At 30.2% G+C, this 26,606-nt stretch overlaps 3 protein-coding genes across 4 annotated transcripts; 2 read left to right on the top strand and 1 right to left on the bottom strand.

Moving 5' to 3' along the window:
* The first annotated feature begins 10,364 nt into the window (after positions 1–10,364).
* Positions 10,365–20,189, top strand: LOC108002886 (regulator of G-protein signaling 7-binding protein-like). Its single transcript, XM_017064861.3, has 5 exons — positions 10,365–11,600; positions 11,966–12,132; positions 15,444–15,580; positions 15,839–16,015; positions 18,642–20,189. Exons 1-5 carry the CDS (start codon positions 11,481–11,483, stop codon positions 18,812–18,814), a joined length of 774 nt encoding a protein of 257 aa, XP_016920350.1. The 5' UTR covers positions 10,365–11,480; the 3' UTR covers positions 18,815–20,189.
* A 457-nt stretch (positions 20,190–20,646) lies between these two features.
* Positions 20,647–21,963, top strand: LOC108002887 (ATP synthase subunit O, mitochondrial). Its single transcript, XM_017064862.3, has 4 exons — positions 20,647–20,800; positions 21,010–21,054; positions 21,220–21,330; positions 21,396–21,963. Exons 1-4 carry the CDS (start codon positions 20,774–20,776, stop codon positions 21,840–21,842), a joined length of 630 nt encoding a protein of 209 aa, XP_016920351.1. The 5' UTR covers positions 20,647–20,773; the 3' UTR covers positions 21,843–21,963.
* Positions 21,964–22,147: 184 nt separating this feature from the next.
* LOC108002884 (WD repeat-containing protein CG11141) lies at positions 22,148–26,186 on the bottom strand. Of its 2 annotated transcripts, none has more exons than XM_017064860.3 (8): positions 25,927–26,186; positions 25,284–25,520; positions 24,921–25,208; positions 24,687–24,847; positions 24,156–24,595; positions 23,935–24,094; positions 23,030–23,844; positions 22,148–22,951 (listed from the first exon to the last, which is right to left on the bottom strand). In XM_017064860.3, exons 2-8 carry the CDS (start codon positions 25,506–25,508, stop codon positions 22,863–22,865), a joined length of 2,178 nt encoding a protein of 725 aa, XP_016920349.1. In that variant the 5' UTR covers positions 25,509–25,520; positions 25,927–26,186; the 3' UTR covers positions 22,148–22,862. The 2 variants fall into 2 exon arrangements, with proteins under 2 accessions (XP_016920349.1, XP_016920348.1); XM_017064859.3 differs by having other exon boundaries at positions 25,813–26,184.
* Between the last annotated feature and the right edge of the window lie 420 nt (positions 26,187–26,606).

The following is a 26,606-nucleotide window of genomic DNA, read 5'->3' as shown; positions in this document are numbered from 1 at the left end:
ACGCCGTTTCTTTCGTTCCAAGCCTTCGAAATGTTTATCCTTGAACTTCGTTTATAAATCAAAATTTGACGAGCGAAATTATTCATGGGAATTGATTATTTATGCATTACTTGTGCATATTCGAATAATCCTACGGCTCGCACCCGACATTTCCGGCGGAAAGGTAAGAAGATAACTTGGCTTCGGTAGTTATTTTCGACTAGGCTTTTCGTTGGCCTCTCGTCGATGAAAAAGAAGAAACGAGAAAGTGAAACGTAGGGCGGGAATAATCCTTCCCTCTTACTTCGAAACGATTGCACGCGTAGTCGTGCGAATCTATGTGAATATGCTTAATCCAATGTGAAGAAGAATAAGAAGAAGAAGAAGAAGAAGACACTTTAGTGCGGTTCTCAATTATTTGATACGTTGAATAAAGTGACATAGAAGGATTGTTAAGTTGATTGTAAAATTTGCTTGCGGAGGGGAGGGAGAGGTCGGTGAATTGTAAACGTTTGGGCATTTTCAACAAGTAACATTTTCAAAAACATTTAAATTTGCCGTTGATACAATTTAATGCAAAAGATAAATATACTTGCTCATCTTTGAACTCATTTCCTCGATTATTTTATTCGTGAATCGTTCTCGATCGATATCGATTTTATCTCGCGGTTGACATTCGCACAGAAAATTCTTCTTGTCAACCGCGTCGGACGAGGCAGTAGCTAAAAACTCATGGTTTAATTAAGCTAATTTACCGAAGCACTAACCCCAAGCGAGCCATTGTCGGTTGAAGCGTGTTTACGGAGGGCTCAAAGGAATATCTGCTAGTTAAAGACGGAAATGGGATTAATTGCGCAGGTCATGTTGGTGTACCGGAAATTTTTTACGCACCGATTCCTAAATGAACGTTTAATCGCTGCAGATGTGAAAAAAAAGCGCATGCATATTTTATATAGAAGAGAATTGAAGATACTTAAAATGCGAACGATGCTCGTTCGATTACATCGATCGATATTAATTAGATTTTCAATTAAGCTCGATGATTCGCGAAATAAATGATATTACACGTAAACAAGCGATATTAATTATTCTACTTTTTCCAAGTTTTTCAATTTCCGTTATCAAAAAGCACATGCATCCATTGTTACGTATTCGATACATAACGATATATCGATGAATGATATCTTGAATGATACGTTGCTTTAAATTGCGTAAAAAATATTTAGACGATCTTATCGAAGAGGGCTCAAAAGATTTGAAAAAAGCGAACCAATTAATTTTCTACCGTGAATTAACGCAATTTTATGTGGCTAGATTTTATCGATGCCCCGCGTTAAACAATCGTACAACACGGACAATATTTCGAGTCACTCTCTTCGTACATGTGCGAAACGTCGTTTGTTTCCTCGACGACAATTCCGAAAGAGCACGCAAACGCGTAAATAAAACTGCGTATCAAGTGAACAACCTCGACATATTTCGAGAATATACAAACACGACCATGAATAATTCAGTCGTTGTAATTGACGGTGATTTATTTAGAACAAACCTCACGTAACTCCTAACGTAGTTTCGTAGATCAATTAATTTGGAAGGCAAGGACATATTCGCCAGAGGGCACGTTACACGGGCTCGATTCAAGAGTATCAAATAGAAAGCGGCACAAGATGCGACGTGAGTGCATCAAAGCTTGCATGAAGAGTATCGCAATATCTCGAATGCATCAATACGAAGTGCATAATTCTCTATGAAAAGCGACCGCCGCGAGAATGTTCGATGGACGTTAATGAATCGTCGATGGGATATTGTTCTCGAGATTCGATTAGTATCGGGTGTAATACTTCGAAATGGTCTTCAGAATGTTCTCTCAATTACCCGTTTAATAATTGGTCAATTTGTGTTTCTAAAGATCTATATATATTTTCCTTCGTAAATTCATTAGTTATTTTATTTTATTTTTTGGGGAGAGGAGGAGAAATGACCGTATCCATTCGTGTTTAACGAGTTTCAGTATCTATCCGATGAATTCAATTAGTTTACGGTTCTAAAATTTTCGATTCATAAAAAATTGCACGCACGAGCAAGACACGAGCGCGTTCCTTCGTTTATTGAATTCCTATTAATTCATCGATGTCTCGATACAGACATATTAATCAATAATAACATCGCTGAGAGAAGATTCATATAATATTGAAATTCCGTGCGTATTTGTTAATATTATTTATATCGAGACCCAACGGATTGCACGGTTGTATTGTACAATAGAGGTAATCGATAATTTCGATAATTTCATTAATGAAAACTTAATCCCCGTATTAATATCGTGACAAAAATATCAATCGTTCTACTTATTCATCAACGGATATATATATATATATATTTAAATGCTAAAATGTTATAAATTAAGAAACGATAAGAAAAACAGTTCGCGATATTTATTTGAATTTATATTGCTCTTTTAATTATTAATCGCTGTAATATTAATTGGCTCGCTTTATAGTTGCGAGTTATAAAAGCCATTAACCCGATCATGTAAATTCAACTTACAAGTCAGTCGACTAACGAGATTTGAAACGAAATCCGATTAGAATACAAAGTGTATGAGGAAAGTTTCGTTTCACGGAGTATAATGCAAATTTTCGCGTTTAATTGTATCTGTTTCAGGAAGTTTCTCGGTTTTCACGAATGAAATATACATCTAATAACCGTATTTGGGACATATAATAAATCCATTGAACGAGAATTTCAATGAACGTATTTTTTAAGAATGGAATTGAGAGGAGAACTGTTCTGAATCCTCTTGAAACTACTTTCGTTCTTGAATAACTCAACGACCCAGTCGAGTTATGGTGGCTGGATGATTAGTCCGACGCTTTGCAGTGGGTAAATTTGCCAGACCAAGAGGCTTAGGTACGACTTAATAAAGATTATCATGGTAAATACAGACCAGAGAACAGTGTAAACGTGGTGATTCTCTTCCATAACATTCAATTACGTCGAAAGGAACATTAATCTTTATATAACAATATTATATCAAAAGTCATCGTATTTATTGCCTCATTTTTAAATCGTTAAAAACAACGAAAAATGTAAAATTCGACAAGCTTTTATTCTCACCGTTAAATCATCGTTATATCATTTTACATGCTATTTCTCTTCGATGATTAACATCACGATAAATAGAATCTTCGATGACCGTTGGAAGCTAAGTGCCAGCGTCAGGAAGTAACTTGAAAAGCTGCTATTGATCGCGCTTCTGAAGACAAGATTGTCGAAGAAATCCTCCAGAGAGATCTGTTCCTTTATCAAGCGAACTTTCTTTCCAATTCTATAGATTTTCAAAGTTCTTCTTAAATTAATCAAAAAAAATTTAACATCCTTTCGTATTTTTTTTTATTAATTCTTATGTACACTCGTGAAAAATGTACGAAGAAATGTACGAAAGCATATTCAATGCGTAGATAAGAATGTGAAATCGCATTAAAGCGTGTCATTAGGCTAAAAAAATGTTAATATATTCTAGATGAAAATCTACAGGTTAATGAAACGATGAAAATCCAATTAACGCGTCGTCACCGTTTATCTGGGGCGAAAGAAACTCCGGTAATCCGGAGCGAAATGATGGCAGAAATAACGAAGCAGCTTATTTCCGGTGCCGTAAATCGGTAATTTCAGCGGGAGAACGAATCGGTAAACGAAGTTTACGCGTAGTTAAGGGCCAACAGCCTTCAATTCTCTTTGTGCCGGCTAATCCGTTATCCGGAGAGATCTTTCTAACGAATTTGTCTCAGCTCGTTTAAAGATTCTGCTAGAACTTCTTGGCCACACTGTCACGCCGCAAACGTTAACTACGTAACCTTTTCGTCCATGCCTCGAACCGGAAACACGAACCAATCTCCTACGAATATATTCTCGCTCCAATTACCTCGTGCGTACAGTTCCTAGATTGCTAATTGATTTTTGCCACAGCTGTCGAGCTCGTATTTGTAATATCGATTTAATTTACAATTATAGAGAAGAGAGAGAGAGAGAGAGAGAGAGATTAATAATAATATTTCGCTATAAAAATTGCTACGATAAACGGAAATATTGGTGAAAATAAAGATTTAAAATAGAATTTTTTAAACGATTCCGCTTATAATTTTGAAAAATTTATTCCTCGAAGGATCATTGTTCATTTTATCAAAATCAAAAGAAGTAGGAGATTTAAATATTTGAATATTTTTTTCCTATGTTTTCATTTTCTAATTTTTATCGTACCTTTATTCTCGTATTTTTGGAAATAATGCGATTATATTTTTCAATTATTGTTAATCGCTTTTGAAAATTTTCGTCACATCGCTCGCATTATTCATCCTCTATCCATTTTATCTATATATCTCCCTTTATTACCCTCGCCTTTCTGTTATTTCTACCAAGTCAACCGCTTTGTCTCGCATGCTTCCATCCACTTCCTTTCATTTCGAGAAGTAAAATGGTCCGCAACGATGATCGTCTCCTCTTACCTTTGATTGACCCACTGACACACAAATTTAAGCTTCCTCCCTTTCTTTTAAAACGTTCTTTTCGTTTTTAACTGTTCGTTTCGCCAAGACTGAATTTTCCAACTAATAAAATTTTTTCACGATTTTTTCTATAGAAAATGTTTGATCATTTTTTTCTTTTTTTTTTTTAATGCAAATCTATGAGTTAACAGTTCGGTTAATAGTTCTGACTTTACGCGTCATATCCCTGATTTCATAGCCCACTTTCTTTCAGTTTTTCCCTTGTTTTATTTTTTCACGAGCTATACGTGAAACTTAACAGTTAACCTCCTCACGCTATCGTTTTAGGCACGAACCTCATTCTCTATTCTTTATAATTTATCTATATCCCTGATTTAACATTTTCCTTAATTTTTTTTTTATTTATTTAAATACGAGCAAAGTGTTATTTTTATTTTCTATCGTACAATTTCATGCACGTTTTAACTTATTTATTCTGTGCAGATTCGTTCTTGAATACATACATAGAATTGATGGTAAAATATGCAAGTAGAACGTGAATATCGGTAGAAAAATTTTAAAAAGAAAAAAAAAATATCTTGACAATGTAAAAATTTGAAATTCTTCAATATTTCTCAATGAGATTCGCTATAAAATATTAATTTATTGATACAATTCTATGTGCATGAAATACACTTTTTCTATGGCTCGTAAAGATTATAATGATTCGGAATGATAAAAGTAAACGCGTGTTTTAATATTCAGAAATTTGAATCTTTTGTATCTTTTGTATATACAAGATCCTTGAGTACGCGTTTCTATTTCTAAATTTAAATGTTAATTAATCAATTAATCATTAATTAAATATATCGTTGCTATTTTCAAAAGTCACGAATAAAATTAACTGAGACTAAACTAAACGAGATCGTGTACTCGAAACAGTCATCCGTGACTGTTTCTAGATTTACATTTTCATCGTACACCCCTATGATTCTCCATTATCGTTGACCACCGTTCTGATTTTTAATGGATGCAAAACGAATGCATACATGCAAAGCGGCATGCAAATCGAGGAATACAACTCGGTTGTCGCAATGTGTGCGAGCGGAACGATTGAACGCATTGATCGAGAAAGAATCTGGATATTCCAATGAAAAGTTCGCGTGAAAATGGGAGAATCTGATTTCGTGTTTCGTTAAGCGAAATTTTTTTCATCGTCGAGACGATTGTTAATTTCGTTTTTCTTTTTCTTTTTTTTTTTTTTTTTTAGATTTTTTTTGGATGATCGATGTATCTACGTGTATCGATGTGTAATTGAATAGATATCAATTGCCCCCTTTTATCGATTTATGTTTGTCAAACGCCGTGAATGCTTGGCAACCCCAAGACGCATGGGGTCGATGTAAATGTAAATTGACATCTGGCGTCGATATATCGTGCGTCAACGAAACACCAACACCGAAAATTAGGGCTGATATTAATAGATTTCAAGCGAGATATATTACAATCTCGTTTACGTGTATTATACAAGATCGCTCATTCAATTCGATGTCAAAGCCTAAATTTCGCTAATAAATTTTATGTCAAAAGTCCTCCATTAATGAATTTTATTTGAATCGTTTCACTTTATATTGTTTTCAACTATTTTAAAAAATTTTGCATATGTATTAAGAAAGGCTTGAATATTCATTCCGTTTCCATATTAAAAAGTTGTTATGTCTCGTAATATTATTATTCAAGAATTTATTTATCTTCGAGTCCTTAATAAGTAACCTCGACTTTATCCAATAAATGATAAACTCCATTTTCGTATTTTTTTTTTTTTTTTAATTTTGCTCTTTCGTTCGATCCGACGATACACGTCCAAGGCTCATGATTTAATCTTGATCCAATATATTCCCGTTATTGAGAGATAAGAAAGAAAGAAAGATTGCGAAGAATGTGCTGCTCATATCGTGATACTACCTGGCCAGATTAATATTTGAAAGAGTCATATTAGAGCACCTCAACCAGTATTCTAAAGGTTGAGAGTCACTATTCTGCGCTCGACATTTATGACACGAAATTTGCTGAAGATATCCGTTTTCCTGAGGGTCGTAGAACGACGATGCTTGTCTCTAAACCTTCATCTCATACTATGACCACGAAATGGAAAACCATCTCATATTGATGGAACAATAAAACTTGGCCGCATTTACAGAACGTGAAAAGGATTAATATTCAAATTGCGATTATACATCGTTAATTTCAAATATATAATTGATATTCAAAGAAGGACGAGATATTTTCATTTTTTTATTTTTTTCACTGTTTCCCCTTAGTAAATTAAATTACTTCTAAGATTCCAGTGGCATGATCAATAAAACGCGAAACTGGCGAGTTTTTCGATCAATCCCATTTCAGAAATTGATTTCACTGGCAGCCTTGGGGAATTTATGTCTTTATACTTTCGAAGATTAAAAAAACCACTGGCGTAAAGTAGGTAAACGGAAGCATTTTAATATGCGAAATAATGGAACGAGCACTTCGCTTTTATTATTAAGAACACGAACATGAAATTTACAAAGAAGTCGGTTTAATCCGATTTCACGTGTAAATGTAATTATAAATCGAGATACGCAAAGTTTAATTTTTGTTTTATTGAAAAATGACCAATCTCTTACTTATTCGAGTTAGGAAAATCTCGATATTTTGGACGAAGAAAAAAACTTTTTCAACTCGTTGGAAGAGATTTTTTTTTCTTTTTTTTTTTTTTTTTTGAAACCAAGGTAAGAAGAAAGTCCCGCATTTGATGACGACGGAGCAAAGTGGTGGAAAGGAAGGAAGAAAATTCTTGCTGTGCGGATTTTTGCCCGCGAAACTTGGCGATGATTGATGTCAAGGGCTCTCGTAAATTCTAGAACCACGTTACAAATTTCGCTCGTTATCGGGCCGTTCTCTAACAGCCGTGGAAAGGGATGTGGTTTACCATCACGTGAACAAACAGGAAGGAAAATGGCACGGATATCGTTTTGAGAGAGAGAGAAAGAGAGGGAAAAAAGATGGATAAAAAAATTAGATAATAGAAAGGGAGAGGGTTGAAAAAAAAAATATGAATTACCATACCAATTAAAACATGGATAGATTTCCTTTCCATTTTCACAAGTTAATTGTTCCACTTTGATAAATTAATTAAACATTTTCGGAATAATCTGCTGCGTTAAAAGGATGTTCCACTCATTCGCGTAATAGTTTCATCAACAAACGCGATCGATACACTTCTATCGCTTGATATCATGAAAATTTCTGCTACTGTATAACGAAAATATATTTACTTAATCAGTTAGGAGACATTAAATTTACTCGTTAATTAGAAATATCGCGGTGAAACCAATATCCATATTGTTGGGGCATACGATATCTAAATCCTTCGTGCAGTTCGTTAAAAGTTAATATTTATGCAACATTCTATATATAATACGTGCACATTATCTAATTAAATATTTAATAAATGTCAATTATCACGTGTTAACAAACGCGATTTAATAAGAAATAATTAAACAATGAATATATAAATTAAACAGAATTTACAAATTTAAAATTGGAAATTATGTAAAAAATATCTTTCGATCTCGATTTTTTCTCTCTAAGAATTTAGAATGTTTCAATAATCGTTGAAACGATTCAGTTACATCGTCATAATATCGTTGAATCAAAGATCTGCCACGTGTTTATTAATGCAAATTGAATTTTAACTCTGTAATACAAATCTTTCAACGATGATTATGCGATAGTCGTTCGATGATCAATCGAAGATAAGAGAATTTTTCATTTTATCAGAACATCGCGAGACGTTGACATTGTGATTTTATGATCGCATCCAATGATATTGTTCTAACGTGAAATTAGTCTGTCAGTTCATCGCGCCTGTTGCTACGACATAGTTTCAGTTTGCGCACGGATGATATACCTGTTACTTCGAACAGCAATCGTTTAGTTGCTTTCGTCCACCATCTTGGATCGAAAAAGCAAAGATCGTTTTTTGAAGAATACGATTTAAGTCGTACGCGCAATACTTTATCTCTTAATACTAGATCTGACCCACATTATCTATCGTATTTATATTTATATTGTGGAAATCACGTATCATTAAAATTTTATTGTTCTCTTTACATTTAATTTCTCTTTCTCTCTTTTTCCATTTTTTCTTTTATTTCTTTATTCTATTCGCTTAAATTTTCGACAAAAGAAGAACGGAATTCATAGATCTAAATAGGACTCGATCGATTTATCATTCTACGTTCGAAACTTGATAATGACGTATATACTTTGTCCGCGATATTTGTATCGTATCGTATCATCTTTTTCTGTGTATCTTTAACGAATGTAAAGACCGCAGTAGTATAGTATCGAACAAGTCAGCCGTGAAGAAACGATCCTCGAGAAACAGTTCAAAGCTCTCTTCTGCTATTCTATCTTCCATGTGACAATTCGTTGAAAATTCTGTTGTGAATTTACCAATAAGTTTATCTCACTGTTATATTTCGTAAAAATGTATATTGAATGAAATGAATAATATAATGTGAAATATACGATTTATATATTGAGTTTTACAAATTTATAAACTTTTGGAAAATATAGATTTTTGATATTTGAATAACTTATAAATATATATACCGATTAAAAGATTTTAAAATCATAGTAGAATAATGCGAAAAAGGTCAGACAAATAATCTGTGACGAAGAATTTGTTTACGTTAAACTTTAATTACTTTAACAATGCATTTTATTGATTGAAAACAAATAAAAAAAATAGAGAATAATTGAATATAATTTTAAAAAAATTGAAAAATTTAATTTTAATATTAATATAAATATGTTGAACAACAATGTAATGTATTTTCCAGCACGTAAACGTCTGTATTTATTTCAATGCTTCTGCATCTACCATGGCATGCAAAACTCCTTTTGCTAATGATACGAATTCCCTCGGTAATTACTTCCTACATAGAATAGAATCTTGAGAATACAATTCACAGCTTCTTTTAATTAAACATTTGTCCAGAATGTTGAAAATCTGTCTGCCAGATTATTACGATATTAATAGAGAGAAAATAAGATATTTTTAAAATTGTAAATTCGTACGAATTTTCATTTTTCAGCTTTCTAAAGAATACACGTCCGCACAAAGAGATATCGAAAGGACAAAAGTATTATTACTGTCTTTCAGTTATATTTTACGACTTTGTTCGGATACTATATTAGCCTCTTCTTTGACTAAAGATTTCGCTTTTCTCCATAAAAGTCGGCTTTCTTCTCGTTTCGTATCGTACAACAAGATACAATGTAATCTTTCACGTTATCATTTCCTATTGCATCGCATTTAGTTTTCTCCGTATTGTGAATGCACGTAAAAGAAAAAGAAAATAAAAAACATTCAAAAGAGAAGAACAAAAAAAGTGGTTTCATAAAAACCGAATAGAAAATATTGATGATTATTAAACTATCGTTAAATATCGAGGATGAACAGGAGCGTACTTAATCGTGTAAAATTTTACATAAATAGCATTAAGAAGTTTTATTTAAGTATACGTTGTAAATATTTTACTTATTTTATTTTTAATTATTATTAAAACCGAATAAAAAAGATTGATGATTATTAAACTGTGATTGAATATTAAAATAATTGTACGTACGTTGTAAATATTTTACTCGTTTTTATCTATATTACAAATGTTCCGAAATTCCATGTAACACACATTCAACCTATATGTATATATATATATATATATACACGCGTATATAAAGGAAAGAGAGAGAAAGGAATAAATACACGCGAGTAGTAGAATGACAGACCGAGTCAGACATGCGCCCTCAAAGTGGGAATCGCGGCAGTGAAAGAGCTCGAGAGCAAAACCCACGTTTCAGTTTGTCGCGTGTGCTGGCACGGCGCGCATATCGTTCGACCAAACTCGATAAACAATGTCACGGAGAATGTCGAACGTTTTTTCGACAAGAAGAAACGCATGCGGCTCACTCGTTTCCTCTCACGAGAACGCGTCGTCCCGTTTCACGTGAATTTCCATAAAGAGAAAAAGATGAATCCGTCGTCGAGGGGAACGGAAGAATCAGATCGAACGAATCACACGAATTCCAATACCGGCAGCAGCACCTTCACCTTTTACCAGATTCATATCGAGAACGCTTCGGTCGATTCATTGGCGCAAAATGCCTCGTCGCAAATTGTAATTTAATCATCGTCGTTGGACTCCTTCGTAAATCGTTTGATCTACTGCCACCGGTTTCGTTATATATCCGTGTTATGGTGGAGTGTGCCCGACCTGAAGTAATATCTTTTCGATCATTTACGTGGGAAACAAGACAAAAGCGAATCGTAGTCGGGCCGAATACACGGAGAAGCATCGTGTTCGCGACTCTCAATCAGCTGTTCGTGCGGTTGCATCTCAACTAGATGGATCACGTGAATGCTGTTCACTCCATGTTCTCAGACTAACAAGATCTCTCTCTCTTTCTCTCTCTATCTATCTATTTCTCTCTCTTTCTCTCCATGGAAGATCTAGTTTATCATGGCATTAATATTGTTTAGTGTAAAATGTTGTTCATATATCTGATCGTTTTCGAATCGATGTTTGCTCAAAACCGACGTTGAATGAAAGAAACGTTAAAAAATAAAGGGGAAACTTGACGAAATTACATATCGATATAAAACTAATTTTCCTCGCTCGGAGGAATATCGTTATCTCAAAATATTGATAAACGCCAAATATTAATAATATTCGCGACTGATAATTCCTTGTAACTGATAACACATTTCGAATCATATCCATGAATTAATAATGAACAAACAAAACGCATGTGTTAATTATGGTTGGAAGTGTAAATTAAACTGGTATTTTCGGTGTCCCTTTAATGGTCACGTAGCATAAAGCGTTGCAGCATTTGCAAACTATCGTTTAACTATATTGTTAATTGCCTTGTGGCGGTTGGCAATCAAACGGTGCTCCTTAAAGCGCAATAATGACGGAATCGCCAATACCGTCGGTCAGCAACATTCAGACCTATACTCATAGCCGAAGTCAATCTCAAATGCAAACTCAAGATGACAAGAGCGAGAAAACGGAGAAGGCTGTTCTTTCGGTAATTTAACGTTATATCTTCATTATTGCATTTGCGGCGTATAGTTAACTGGATTAGATTCGATAATATTTCGATAAGTGTATTATTCCAATAATATATATTTCCCTTTTACGAGGATAAATTGCACTTTACTGATTACACTTATTACTGATTTCGTATAAAGCAGTTCCAACGGTAAATCGTTTTATTACGTTTATCGTGTAATAATCGTGAGTCGCTTAACAAATTGCTCGGTTTATGATCCTGGAAAGCTTAATTTCCGCTTTGTGACTACATCGAACCACGTTCTACGCATCGTGATCGGTGCGCTTACTTTAACGTTAAACGTCGGGGAAACGGGGTTAATAGCGCGTTTTATTTCGCAGCAAATTCAAGAGATCAACAGCCAAGTGGCGCAATACCGCGATTTGCTGATAAACATCGGTCAACCACGAGACTGTCCGGAACTTCGAGAAAAAATTCGAAGATTGAGACGAAATTGCGTAGAAACGTGTAGACACACGTCCCAGCTTATACTGCCACAAGTACGAAGGTATAGCACAAGCTTTTGCTACGATTTTCCCTTTCCTCTTTTTCTTTTTCCCGCTTTCTTTTCCAAAGTGTAAAAGAAAAAAAATTTTTCCACCGTCCTTGACACGGTATTTCAAATCGTATAAAATTCTCACGGAAGAACCGCCGTATCGACGAGCCATTAAACTTGCTAATTAGCGAGAGGCCAGAAATTGAAATTGACAAGTCAAAAGAAAATAAAAAAAGGGAAAGGGGAAACCGAACGATTGATTAACCAGTTTATGTCAATTACTTGGAATCAACCATTAAACGAAGACATCGCGCAGAGCGAACTCGAATTGCTTCCGGTTAATGGGATTCCAATTAACACGATAAATAGATTGCTATGATAGAAGCCAGCCAGCCAGCCAACGATCGTGAACATATATGTTGTTAGTTTCCTGATGCGAGATAATCAAAGATTTTCTACGACGATACTTGGAAATGCATCGTTTCCAAGAAAATCTTTAAATAAAAGTTACTTGCCCCTACATATCCCGCCGGAATAGAATTTATCAAACTTATCGTCGCCAACTTTCTTCGCCAAAATTACATCTTTTAACAAAACGATATTGAACCATTTTTTCGAAATCAAATCGTTCGCATTTGCGCAATTGCAATTACGTAATCTTATCACGTTTTTAATTTCGTAACGGTAAGGGTAGAAGAAGTTATTATTAGTTAATTATTGTTACACCTAGTCCTTTCGTTATCAAACAGCGCATCATAGAGAAATACCACCAGGATCAGATAAAGGAAAGAGAGAAATAATAGCATCACGAGAGTTTCTATTACTTTGAAGTGTGCCGCAAAGAATGTTATCGATTCTACGGAATTGGTTTTTCTAAGAAAAAAAGGTAAAGGAGAAAAACGAACGATGACCGTCGACCATCGACCACTCTTTAAAGATTCTTAGACGTCACCTTTGAATTTTTTTCCATGAGTTTGCCTGTTTTAATGAAAAGTTAAATGTTTCATGAATTTCTTCCTCTTCTACTTTCTTATTAATTACTATCTTATATCATAATCAGATAGATAAATCAGTTGGAATTTCCTAATTTTCTATTTTTTTTACAAAATTTCCAGTGTTTGAAAAAGATTTATCCTGATCTGCTTTTTCAATAAATAAATTTTTTAATAATAAATAAAAACTCGATTATTGACGAATTGTTAATTATACGAAAATCATTTTCTCGTAATGAATTATTTTTATTTAGATCAAATCTCTCATCTTCAAATTATACATATTACATATTCGTTTATTTTTGCATGTTATTCATTATATAATTATTTAATTACGGTGCAATCCTGCGTGTAAATATACAAGACGCTTCTCTCTCTCTCTTTCTCTCTCTCTCTCTCTTTCTGTTTCCAACACATCGTTGCATAATTTCTGTTACGTTTTAAACGTCAAACACACTCTAATTGTGATTTAAATGTTGCTTATACAATCATTCCATGAAAATTAAACGTATATAATTATCGAAATATTGAATAAACTTATGTAAAGATTTGAAAAAAGAAAAGAGGAAAAATATGTATAATACGATTAAATAAAAATCACCCCTATTCGATATCTTTATTACAAAAACATTAATGTACGAGGAAACGCTTAGGAATATCCTGAATGTTTGATCATGCGAACAACTTTTCCAATACGTGCGTCGTAATAGAGGATCTCGTGCAACATATCTTGCAAAATCACGCGACTTTTGTATCGATTACACGAAACGCGACAGCACAGAAACATTTATCTTTCTTTATTTTTTTTCTTTTTTCTTTTATGAAAATTGTTATACGTGGATATGATTCGTGGATACCATTCTTTTCCCGATTTCATTCACCTCTTTGATGAACAATTTTCCATTCAAATGCTTACGTAAAAATCTATTTTAATACCAACAATAAAAACAGGTCACAAATTCTGCATAAATTAAATTCAATCTTAAATAATTTAATATCCTGTATAATAAATATATTCCAATCTAAATTACGTATCATTTGTCAATTCTTTTTTCGAAAATTCTGACGAATTGAAGATTGTTTTTGCTTTTTGATGGAACAGCGACAAAGATATATAACAAATATCAAATTCATTCTGATAAATTCATTCATTCATATTCGCTATAATTCTTGAATACGAGAAAGTTTCCGCGTAAAATCGCTGGAATTGAGCGATAAGTAGTATAAACCGCGTGCAAGACAGCTCTAACTCGAAGTATAATACCTATAATACGTACAAATGATCAGCCATTGGAGAAAAAGAAATTATTTCCCTCCTTCGCCTGATTTATTAGATTTTTGCGATACTTAAAATTATGGGTCTCGAGTAGAAGTTAGCCAAGAAACACGAGGAAACCATTTACAAAGCTGAAAAAAAAAAAAAAAATATCGTAAAAGGCTATTACGATTTCTATGAAACTTCATAAATATCGTAATAACAAAATATTTTATCCGTGTGTATAATTACTTTTTATTTAATTTTAATTACTTTTGAAATTTTATCATTGTGTGTGTGTGTGTGTGTGTATGTGTGTGTGTTTGTATGCATTATTTATAAAAATAGTATAAACGAAAGTGTCACGCAAGAAACTTTTCACAAAGCCAAAGTATTGTCGTTCGAGCTCTCTGGCCTCCAACGTGACGATTATAAAATTAAAAAAAAAGCCAGAAAACTTTTCCTCTTCGTCAACTTGGTTAAACCTTCATGGTTTGCTTTACGCGTGACGCCGACGCACTTCATTATGATTCTACGATCTCGCGTTTCGTCTTTCCTTTCTACGATGAAAAAAAAGGGAGAAAGGGAAGGGGAAATTCCTCATTTGGCCGCAAACCGACACAAAACAGCCTCGTTACAAAATGAATCACTCGTTTTCACGACGCATTTACGAGAACGATATAAACGTTTTATATTCGAGGTAATAAAAAGGGGTCTTAAGGTAAGTCTTTACCTTTAAGTTCTTTGTAACAAATTTAACTTGAATCGTGATAAAATAATTCGAAATAAATCAAAATTGGATCTTATTCGAAATTCTACGTTTTGTTGAATTTTATCGTGTTTCAAATTTTTATAAATGTCGATAATCGCGATTTGGTAAGAGGAGTAATTAGCTCGACATGGAATGTAGAACGAATGATGGCGAAATTATTGGCAGGAAAGGTGGAGAGACGAAGGAATAAAAGGAAGAAGAAAGTGTAATAATTAAAGAAGGAAAAAAGTAGACGACGAAATGCCTAACGAGAAAACTTCGATGATAAAAAAGTAATAGGTCTGGGAATGGGTTTTGCTTTCAGAACTACGGATATCGGAATCCCTGTAGACAGTCCAAATTTGATGCTTCTCTTTTATGTCGCGCAATTGTTTCTGCGCGAGCTCTGCAAAAGTAAGAACCTCATCCGCATCGTGCCGATGGACATGACGGAGTATTACGGTAATTTTGAGAATCCTCCTATAAATATCTTATCTTAGGAATCAAACATTTCAATTAACGAAAAATCTTGCCGCCTTATAAATTCATTTACAATAATCCTGTTACATTAAATAATGCTAGAAAATCCTAACTAAAAAACTAAAAAAATTTAAGTTAAAAATATCGAAAGTATATACGTTAGAGAATATTCAGTTTTCTGAAGGAATCAATAATATTCATAATAACGATCAGCATAAATCTTTCTGTCTCTGGTTTCAGAAACTCGATCCGGCCCATCCAACATCGGCAATGTGATCTCACAAATAGTTCTCTGTAAGCAAATCACGCCAGACTTCTACGAGGAAGAATTGTGCAGTATCCAGAAAGATTCCGAAGAAATTCGTGGTCTGATCAACGAACTGCAAGAGTTTATGCCTCAATCAAGTGGCGATATAGGTACTGTCATTCTTTTCTCTTCTATCCCTTCCATCATTTCCTATCGTCTACCTCTTAGAATTTTATTTCTCAACGATCTCATTCGATGTCCTCTATATTTTGACTCGATTTTCACAAAATGATCGAATTTACATCGTCTGTGTAAAAGTTCCTGCCACCTCGAGTAGGATTTCTCAATTGGAGAAATTAAATTTTCGTATAAACGGTAGAAAATTGAGCCACTCTCGTATCGTACTCGATTTTCCTCGAAACATAAATTTTCCACAATGGTTAATCCAATTCGGTTTCTACTAAAACTCTTGATTATTCTATTTGCCACTCCGATATACATATATTTCCCCTTGCTTCGTTGACCTTTCTTTCTCTGGCCATCTTTCTTCCTATTCTACTACTCTCTCCCGACCTATCTATTCAACCGTCTCTAATCGGGTTACTCCAGAGGCCAAGGTCTGGATTTCAAAGGAGAACAATTCTCCCTTTTCTCTCTATTCGTCTCTTTCACTGCGTCTTACCTCGTCGCGCTCGCCAGCTTCCATTGATTCTATACAAGGAACAAACGTATTACCTTCCAACAGGATAGAGCTCGCTACTAGAGTTATCAGGCGGTGGTTCACTTCTCAGCTCGCTTAGTACACGGCGACCTTAATTATCTATCGATATAATAAGCGAATTCGGATGCCATGTCCCCATCGAGGAAGAGGAGGAGGGAGAAAGATAGCACGAAAATCACCACGTGTACCACGATCCTCGATCCCCTAAACGTCAATTCGAAACTTCGCTTGCTTATCAGGGGAATAAGGATACAGAGAGAGAGAGAGAGGGAGAGACATAGGATATTTGACATTGAACGAGAAAGAGGTCAAGGTCGATTCGAAACACGGATTTCCTTCGCCGTGTGTTACGAACGGGAAATTCACGCTCGAGAAAGATCGCACCGCTGTCTCCAAGGGAAAATAAGAGAAACGAGTGAAATCGTTGTATTCGTAGGTAGAATTTCGAGAAAGGATTTCGAGTAGCGGTGTGCACATGGCGTGTCGAGAGAATTCGTCGGGGAAACGGTGCGAAACGACGAGAGAGGAACGAGCTGAAAGGAAGCGAAGCGCGAATAAAAAGAGATGCACGGTTTATTCCCGAGCCGAGAATATATTTACTTATTTGTAATACTTATATACAACGAGGAAGATGTTGTCGAAATAAAAATGGCAATATTTTTAATAATCCTCGAAAGACGTTCGATCATTTTGGGAATCTGATCAATGTGATGTACCGAAACATATAAACAAATGCATTAACGCGAAAATACATGAAAGGTACGCGAATATTTAACATTAAACAGAGCTCGGGTCAAGGATAGATGGAAACCGTTCCTGCGTTCTCCACGAGAGGAAACGAGAATCCGCTGGGCGCGGAAAAAGGGTGGGAAAATCAAAGATAAAGAGGGAAATATGTCCGATCACGAACCGATAAAGCAATTCAGGAACCACGATTTGCAAAAGAATCTCGATTGCGCAAATCTTGCCGTGGACTAATCGTTCTTTATTCAATTTTTCTTCCCAAATCTTCTCTTTGTTGCAATAAAATTAATATGTACACGTAACGTCAACTGTGAAATGCAATTCTTGAGATCAAGGACGAGTGGAATTCATTTTCATATTCATATTGCGACTAGGTATTTGGAAAAAATATGTATAGTATAGTAAAAATAAAATAAAAAATATTGATGTGGTAATATAAAATATTTCATTACAAAATTATGTAATGAAAAATTATGATGAATTCGTTGATAAATTAATTTAAGTTACAACCGGAAAAAACCAAACTAAACTTTTTTAAATTCGTGGAACATTCTTTTATCGCCAATGATAGAGATGTCACTCGTGATTTTATCGTGATAATGTAAAAGATCAAATGGGATCTCAAATCTCAACGAACAGATATACAACGCAATTTATTATTTATCGTAGGAAACCGAGGAATTAAAGCCTTTTCATTGAAACATCATGAATTTGTGTTTTCCGTATTATTTTATATTATGTAAAATTATTAAATTAATAATAATATTAATAATATATGTTTCATGTAAGAAGCTCATATTACATTTCGTTTTGATAAATCTTTTTTTTATGTCTTTATTTCATATAATTGTGAAATAAATTTTCAGGATATAAAAGTATAACATTTCTTATATATTTTTCCCATTAAAAATAATATATTTTGAGATAAAATAGTGAAAAAAAATTTTTTTGAAAATTACGAATAGAAAAACATGCCGTATCGATTATTATTATCGATTCGTGCTATTCATGAAAGTCATATATTATAAAAATCGATATACAACGATCAAATAGGTAAAGAAAAGTTTTAATAGAGTCGTAAAAAAAAATCTTTTGTTAGATTATGTAAAGAAATTATCCATTATTAATACTATTTGTTTTAATCGAAAAAAAGTTTATGGAGAATTTCTTAAATTAGAAGCGTATATTGACTTAAGCTTCCACTGAATAATATCATCTCTTTTTACTTTTTCTTTCATTAATTTCTTGGTTGAAATGCCATTAACTTGGCTGTATATTTGGCTTATAAAGCTTACCTAACTAAGAACATTTTTTTTGAATTTCATTTGCAGAAAAGTACACGGCTTTACAAAATGTGGGAAGTTGGAGTAATCGTACCAACGGTAGACGGATACAACGATGGAACCAAACTCATAATAGACCTACTAGAACTACCAGACAATCGTCCTACTTTTGCGGAGCTTTGAATCTTTTTTGTTGCGCAGCAAGAACAAATTATGTTTAATTATTAAACATATTTGCCCGCCAAATTTCTTTACAAAAAATCTTTTTGCGAAAGATTATTAATTTCTTTCTGTTAGATTTTTTGTTTTAAATTTTAAGTCATAAATAAATTCTCATTGTGTTTTACAATCATGAAACGAAACATTCTTATAATTAGTCGATTAGATGAGAAACCTAAAAAACCTAATACTGAGATTTTATTTAGTTAATAGTACAAACCATTTAATAATAAGTACAAACTTCTTAATATAGAAAAATATTCAATAAACATATTTTTATAAAGGAATTTAATTTATTGCGAAATTGTTTAAATAATAGTAAGAAATATAACTTAAACTTACAATGCAATTTGTCTCACATCGGTAATCGTAAAACGATTAAAATCGATTTCTTAATGAATTTTATTACATTCCCTCTTGTTCTTGTCTTCGATCAGCACCAATAACCATGGAATGATATTTAATATCTAAAAAAAGAAAAGTCAATGTAAAAACAATCATTATAGATGTGGTGTTATCATTTATATTCGTTATCATTTATAATTATTATTCAAAATCCGAACTGTGATGAACGAGCTCAAATTTATCGCTGATCGATATAAAAAACTATATCACATCGGATAATAGGGAAATAAATGCCAATTGAATTGGACGTTGATTATTTCAATAGTGGACCAACGTATCATTTGTATGCAATGAAAGTGATGTAATTAAAAATATTTCTACTACTTTAAAAATTTAATCGTATTAAACTTTTAAAAAATACTCTATTGTTAAAAATCTTGTATTTTTCATTATCATTATAAGATAAAATTGTTATTTATAAATTAATATAATAAAATATTTCATTTATTTATCATTTTAGCAAATTGGCGATACGATTCTATATGCGATTTATTTTAATGTTAAATATATTATTATATTATATATATAAATATTAAAAATACACACATGTATATATATGTATATCTTTATGTAAAATCTTTATGTATATGGTTTATATATTGCTAATGAAATATTTTATTATTTGTTTAAATATTATGAAAAAAAAATATTTATATAAAATACTATAATCGCTCTTGAAAATAATTAAATATTTAAATATATGAATAGAATATTGAATTAGAACATATGTGAAAAAAAAAAACTAAAATTCATGATGCTATAAAAAATTATATGGAAAATTAAATATTAATATTCATATTATTAATGTAATTATTCATAAAAATATTATCTATTTAATGAATCTTTGAAAATTTTTTTTATTTGGCGGTGCAAAGAAACTAAATTTTTCATTTAATTTCTTTATCGATAAATAATTTCATTGTACATTATATCATATGTGGAAAATAAATAAGTAAATCATTAGAAATTAAAGATTTGTTTAATTTTGACAGAAAGAAAAATCCTCCAATTAATATTTATAGATACATATATATATAAATATGAGAAAAATAAAACAAATATTTAATATAACTTGTTACTTACTCATTTAAAATATAACATAAAAATATTGAAATCAATAAATTTAATTGTGTAAGCAGTTTTGATCTATATATATATATTTACCGAATTTTCATTTAAATTGGTTTACACTTATTTCTCAAAGTATAATATACTATTGCCCTCTTGTAAGAAAATATATGGCGCGCATTTATAAAATGATGATCAAAACTTAAAGCATGCATAAAAATAAATCTGAAATCATGATTAAAATTACGATTAATAATTCATTTGTTAATAATTTGTAAATATAATAATAAATTATACGTACAATTTCACATTAATTATTATAAATAAAATCTTAAAATTTACAAATTGCTCCCTCTAGAGATGTCGCTATTAAAATGAAAAATATATATACTTACCTTACATCTGTGAAATAGTCATGTTATATAATGGTGGACTTGTAGTATTTCATTTATCGTTTTCGGATTTTAATATCGTGCTCTTGGAAATATATGACAATGTCTTTCAGTAAAATAATTGTAAGTAATATAACACATAATTTAATTATGAGTCTTAAAATTTAAAAGAAATGTAAATGAATTGATAATAAAATAAACTGATATAAAATACTGATAATAAAATAAACTGTATAGTTCAATTATTGAATGAAAACATTGAATTTAAAAAATATTATATATATCAAATTAATAAAAAAAAACTTATATTGTATTATATTATTATTTATTAGGTGCGGTCATTTTTTAATAGTACTGCTGCTCAACAATTGGTTAAGGTATTTTTTTAAAAAATTATAAAATTATGTAACTACAAAAGAAATATATGTATGTAAAAAATACATATTTAATAAATTATAATTATTTTCAGAGATTTTTTTGGAATATTATTTGTTAATTTCGTTTTTAATAATGAAAAATGCTATTTTATTGATTTTTTTTAGCCTCCGATTCAAGTATTTGGCATAGGAGGACGATATGCTACAGCACTTTATTCAGCAGGTTCAAAACAAAAAACATTAAATAATATTGAAAAAGATCTTCTTAAATTTCAAGTATGTATAATAAATACTATATTTAATTTCAATTAAAATTATTGATAAAAATTTTTATTTGTCAGGATCTCATGAAACAAGATAAAAAATTGAATGAATTTGTGAAAAATCCAGCAATAAAAAGAAAAGAGAAAGTAGAAGGACTTAAATCAATTGGAGGAAAAATTAGTCTGAAAAGTGAAACAATAAATTTATTAGCTTTATTAGCAGAAAATGGTCGACTTTCACAAATTAACAATGTAATTAATACATTTAAATTATTAATGGCTGCTACTAGAGGTGAAGTTCCTTGTGAAGTAGTAACTGCAAAACCTCTTGATGCTGAAATGACATCTAAGCTTCAAACAGCTTTAAAAGGATTTTTAAGTAAAGGTCAATCTATTATGCTTACTGCAAAAGTTGATCCTTCCATTATGGGAGGTATGATTATATCAATAGGTGATAAATATATAGATATGAGTGTTGCTAGTAAAATAAAAAAATATTCTGATATTATTGCTGAAACATTGTGATTACTTTTTATAACATTCAGTAAAATGAGCAAAGTTAAAGTACTCATATAGAGTAATTTATGAACAATGTGTATGTCATTAAACAATAAATTATTCCATATCTATTTATTCCTATTAGAAAGATTTGTTTTTTCTTATATTAAACCATAAATAAGAGCAATTTTTATTATATATAAAAAAAATATTATATTATATATAAAAAAAATATTTTATTATATATAAAAAAAAAATTTTCTTTATAAATAAAAATTTTTTTTAATAAGATTACATATTATTAAATGATCATTATTTTTTGTTAATAAAACTTTAAATATCATTTGGAAAATATTTTTATTTTAAATATTAAGTACTTACAATGTTCATATATGTATTTGCAAATGAGTTTAAAAGATAACTCTTAAATATTGTTACATTTTATAAATTAATATAACATATCTGCAACAATTTCTATTAGCATTATGTTTGAATATGATCAATATAATATATTGTCAAATAATGCAACTAGTAATTTTATTGCCTTTCATAAAAATTTTAAATGGAATGTTGTAAATGACATTAATTATTGCACATAAAAATATATTCACATATTATTTTTCAATGTATAATAATATATACATGCACAAAACAATAATAATAAATTATTAAAAAAATTGATTTTATAATTTTTTTGTTACAAATTCATTTATAATATTTTTAAAAAATTTTCATAAATAAATACCCAATAAAATATGTATGTATCACTCAAATGTACATTTAATATTCATTGAACATTTTTTAATTTTTTGCTTAAAATTAAAACAAAATAAATTACTCTAAAATAAGACTAGAGAAATATTATCTATTTAAAGTTTAAATTTTGTATATAAAAATGCACAGATATGATTATTTTTATTCTAATTATAAAACAATTCAGTTAGATGTGCAAAAGTAAATCGAAAGTACATCTGCATAAAACATAAAAAATTATGCATAAAAATTGAAGTAATATCTATAACAAATTAGTTTCTTTTCAATTGAATTCTACATTGCAATTGGAGGTACATCACTTTTAACTAAAACCCAATCTTCTTCCTCAAGTGTAGTTGATATTATAAACTCATTTGGTACAACTAGAAATAAATGTTTTTCAAGAATAATTTTATTATTCTTGCTATAGAATTAAATTTCTAATTCATGTTTATCCATACCTGTTGAATGTAACATTTTTCTTCCATCAACATAATTACTTTGTTGTAAGGGTTCATTTAATTTATCTTGTAGAAGCTTTTTTCTACATTCACCTAAATCTTCTAACTTTTTTAATTCAGTACGATAACTGACATCTTCATCTCCAGATTCAGTTTCTGTATGATCACTATGCTCATTATATTCGTTTTGCACATTTTTTTCTTCTGTGATAGAATTATTGGAATGTATTTTACAATCTATATATGTAATTGTATCAATTGATTGAGATATATTAGAATTAGTAGTAGTAATTTGACTGCTGCTCATATATTTTGATAAATCAAAATCCAAAACATCAGCTAAAAGTTTTTCTTTATTTTCTACATCACGTTGAATTGATTCAAGATTTCTTTCAGTTTTTAATATGAACTCGTCATCAACATTAAGTGTTAATAAAGAAGAATGTGTCATCTTTGCATCATTAGCATTTACTTTGTCTTTGAAAGCAGACAAATCACAATCAATATCAGATAAAGATGAACAATTTCCATTTCCATTTATTAATCTATTACGTGATTTTTTAATTTTTCTTTCTGGAGTAAATACAACATCTTCAAATTCTTGTTGACTAATTTTTTGGAATATTTGCCTTCTATCATTGTGTTTTTCATTTTGTTCACTTTTTCTTTTAGAAACATCATTATATTCTGTTATTTTATTACTGTCTGTTATTAATGAAGAATTTAAATTAATCGATATTGCTGGTATTTCAATAGCTTCTTCTGCATTTGTAACTGAAGTTATATCAGTACCAACAGTAACCATTGGTACAATTCTAAAAAATAGTAATTTTAGATATATAATTTAAATGTTATTTATTAATACAAAATAAATTCATTTTTTTTTTTTTATTTAAATACTTTACCCCACAGATTGAATGATATTAGTCGGATTAATTTTGTGAAAAGGAATTGCAGGCACTATTGTGCTTTCCATTAATTTTGAAGTCAATTCTAATATACCATTTGTAACTGGTTTACTAATTTCAGCAAATGATGATAATGAATCTAATGTATCTTTTACTTCTAAAAATAAAAATTAATTTTTAAAATTTTAATAATATATTAAAGAAATATTTAAATCTACCTGATGAAAACATATTAGTTTCAGGATAATATGCAATACGTATTATATTTCTTTCTCCTTCTAATATAAATATTTCATCTTTAGTACAAGCAACATCAGTAACACGACGTAAGTCTGTGACAATAGATGTTATAGCAATAGTTTGTGGATTTACTACATATATAATATCATCACTATATGTAACTAATAAATCATCACAAAAAGGTAAAATAACACCGAATGTAGGTTCACCACGATTTTTTTTACAACTTTCTGGTGCTGGATTTAAAAGTTCTACTTCTGTATGTCCAGATCGAACAGCATCCTTAAAAATAAGTGTTTTTAGGACAGTCCCAGTTTTATCAGCTTGCCATAGACGTAATCCAGGTCTACTTGCATATATTATTAAATCTTGTACATAATTTTGTTTACAACCAAATACAGCACCTAATTTACCCAATCTAAAATATATGTATTATTTATTTTTTTTATTTATAATAATAATAATAATTTATTAAATATCTTATATTAATTAAATCTTTTTTTACTAACGTTTTACGTTCTTTCTGACCAACTTGTGTTACTTTTCCATTCTCATTTCTATTTACCAATATTGTACGTAATGTTGTAGAAACTAGTAATAAACCTTGTTGATAACTTAACTGTACTACTGTATATTTTTCATTTAACAATTCTGATGATTTTGATAAATGCTATAAAATATTTATAAGAGAAAGATATAAAAAATGATAAACAAAATTACATTATTTTACATGTATTACATACCATATAAAAATCAATTTCAGTAAGTACAACTAAACCATCTTGATCTCCGCTAAATAATTTCATGCCATTCTTAGACCATTCAACTGTTGTTACAGCACTATTATGTAAACCACTTATGCTATATCTTTCTACTTGTTTCTTTTGTTTTGGTTTCAAACTATCTGGTAATGAATCTGGAGGATTTTTAGGTATTTGAAATACAGTTACCACTCCATGTTCATTACCAGCAGCAACCATATAGTCCACAGTTGATATTACTTGGATACATGTAATTTTTGAATTAACATTCTATAAAAACAAAAATATCTTAAATATAAAATCTTAATTAATTAATTAATTAATTAAGAATATTACGTATGTTACCTCACATCGAAGTCTTTGTAAATCTTGCTTTTCTCTATCAAACCAATATACTAATCCATAATTAGTTCCAATAGCTATAAATTCAGGCACTGCATCAATACAAGTAAAGTTAATATTATGTGTAAAAAGTCCAGTTTGAATTTTAGCAGGTATTTGTTGAAGAAGCAGAGCAAGAGGTGCCCATTCTCGTAAAGTTCCACCATCTTCACACATAGGTGTTGTCATTGTAAATATATGCTATATTTATATAAAATTATATTTAATTTATATTATTAAATAAGTATTTAATAAATTGAATTATAATATAGATAATTTTTTATTAATTAACAATATAAAAACTAATGAAATCACATAAATAACTATACATAATTTATAATCTTTTTCATACAAAATTATATTATATGCATAATTATTATTAATTATAAATTACATATACTATTTTATTAGTATTGTGAAAGTAGTATTGTGATACATATATAAAATTAGTATTATATTATCATAATAAATATGTTATATGACATCAATTTACCTTCTTACAAAATTAATATAATTGCAGAAAATGTTACAGTAATTAAATCATATTTCTTTTATCGTACTATATATAACAATAATATTTTACCAAACATTTTAACAACCCACTTACTATTTCATATTTCGGCAATTTATGTCAAAATTACAATGCACGCCTTTATATACCATAAACCACGTCACATTTAGAACAGACACGATAATAACAAAATTTGTATTTTCTAGATTTATTTTAATAATTGATATTAGTTAAATATGAAATTAATTGATTTAATAAATTTTTAATTCTATTATGTTTATGCAATATTATAATTAATAATATTGGTATTTTAAATATCATCAAATCATTAAATTAATATCTTAGAAATAAAAATTTAATAATATTTCTATAGTATGTATATATATATACATATATATATACATATATACCAGAACTTTTTGATAATTATCCTTTTTTACACATGAGTCTATGAATCAAATTTCAATTTTATATATATCTATATAAACAAAAATCTATATATTTCTGGAAAACTATAATATAATTATAAATGAAATATTGTTTTTTTTATCAAAAACATACTACCAATGCACTGCATTCAGGATGTAAATAAAATATAAAATGTACTATATCTAATATATATATATATATATATATATATATATATAATAATAAAAATATAATAAAATAAGGAAAAATATAAAATATAATTTTTTATTAAATTACAATAATTTGTTTGTATAATAAAAGAAAAAAAAACAAAAACAAAAGGTTTTAAAAATAATACTTCAAAATTC

The sequence above is a fragment of the Apis cerana genome, linkage group LG2 (genome assembly GCF_029169275.1).
Source record: "Apis cerana isolate GH-2021 linkage group LG2, AcerK_1.0, whole genome shotgun sequence".
NCBI classification, from domain to species: Eukaryota; Metazoa; Arthropoda; class Insecta; order Hymenoptera; family Apidae; genus Apis; species Apis cerana.
The sequence above is the reverse complement of the archived record's forward strand: the minus strand, read 5'-3'. Positions and strand labels throughout refer to the sequence as shown.

What these genes read in the sequence shown, in the direction of transcription:
- LOC108002886 (XM_017064861.3), top strand. Translation starts at nt 11,481, where the DNA reads ATGACGGAATCGCCAATACCGTCGGTCAGCAACATTCAGACCTATACT. An exon ending in CGGAGAAGGCTGTTCTTTCG is followed by an intron (nt 11,601 to 11,965) that starts GTAATTTAACGT and finishes TTTATTTCGCAG; the next exon opens with CAAATTCAAGAGATCAACAG. An exon ending in TCAATCAAGTGGCGATATAG is followed by an intron (nt 16,016 to 18,641) that starts GTACTGTCATTC and finishes TTTCATTTGCAG; the next exon opens with AAAAGTACACGGCTTTACAA.
- LOC108002887 (XM_017064862.3), top strand. Translation starts at nt 20,774, where the DNA reads ATGACAATGTCTTTCAGTAAAATAATT. An exon ending in CTGCTCAACAATTGGTTAAG is followed by an intron (nt 21,055 to 21,219) that starts GTATTTTTTTAA and finishes GATTTTTTTTAG; the next exon opens with CCTCCGATTCAAGTATTTGG. An exon ending in AAGATCTTCTTAAATTTCAA is followed by an intron (nt 21,331 to 21,395) that starts GTATGTATAATA and finishes TTTATTTGTCAG; the next exon opens with GATCTCATGAAACAAGATAA.
- LOC108002884 (XM_017064860.3), bottom strand. Translation starts at nt 25,508, where the DNA reads ATGACAACACCTATGTGTGAAGATGGTGGAACTTTACGAGAATGGGCA. An exon ending in AACTAATATGTTTTCATCAG is followed by an intron (nt 24,095 to 24,155) that starts GTAGATTTAAAT and finishes TTTTATTTTTAG; the next exon opens with AAGTAAAAGATACATTAGAT. An exon ending in AATATCATTCAATCTGTGGG is followed by an intron (nt 23,845 to 23,934) that starts GTAAAGTATTTA and finishes ACTATTTTTTAG; the next exon opens with AATTGTACCAATGGTTACTG.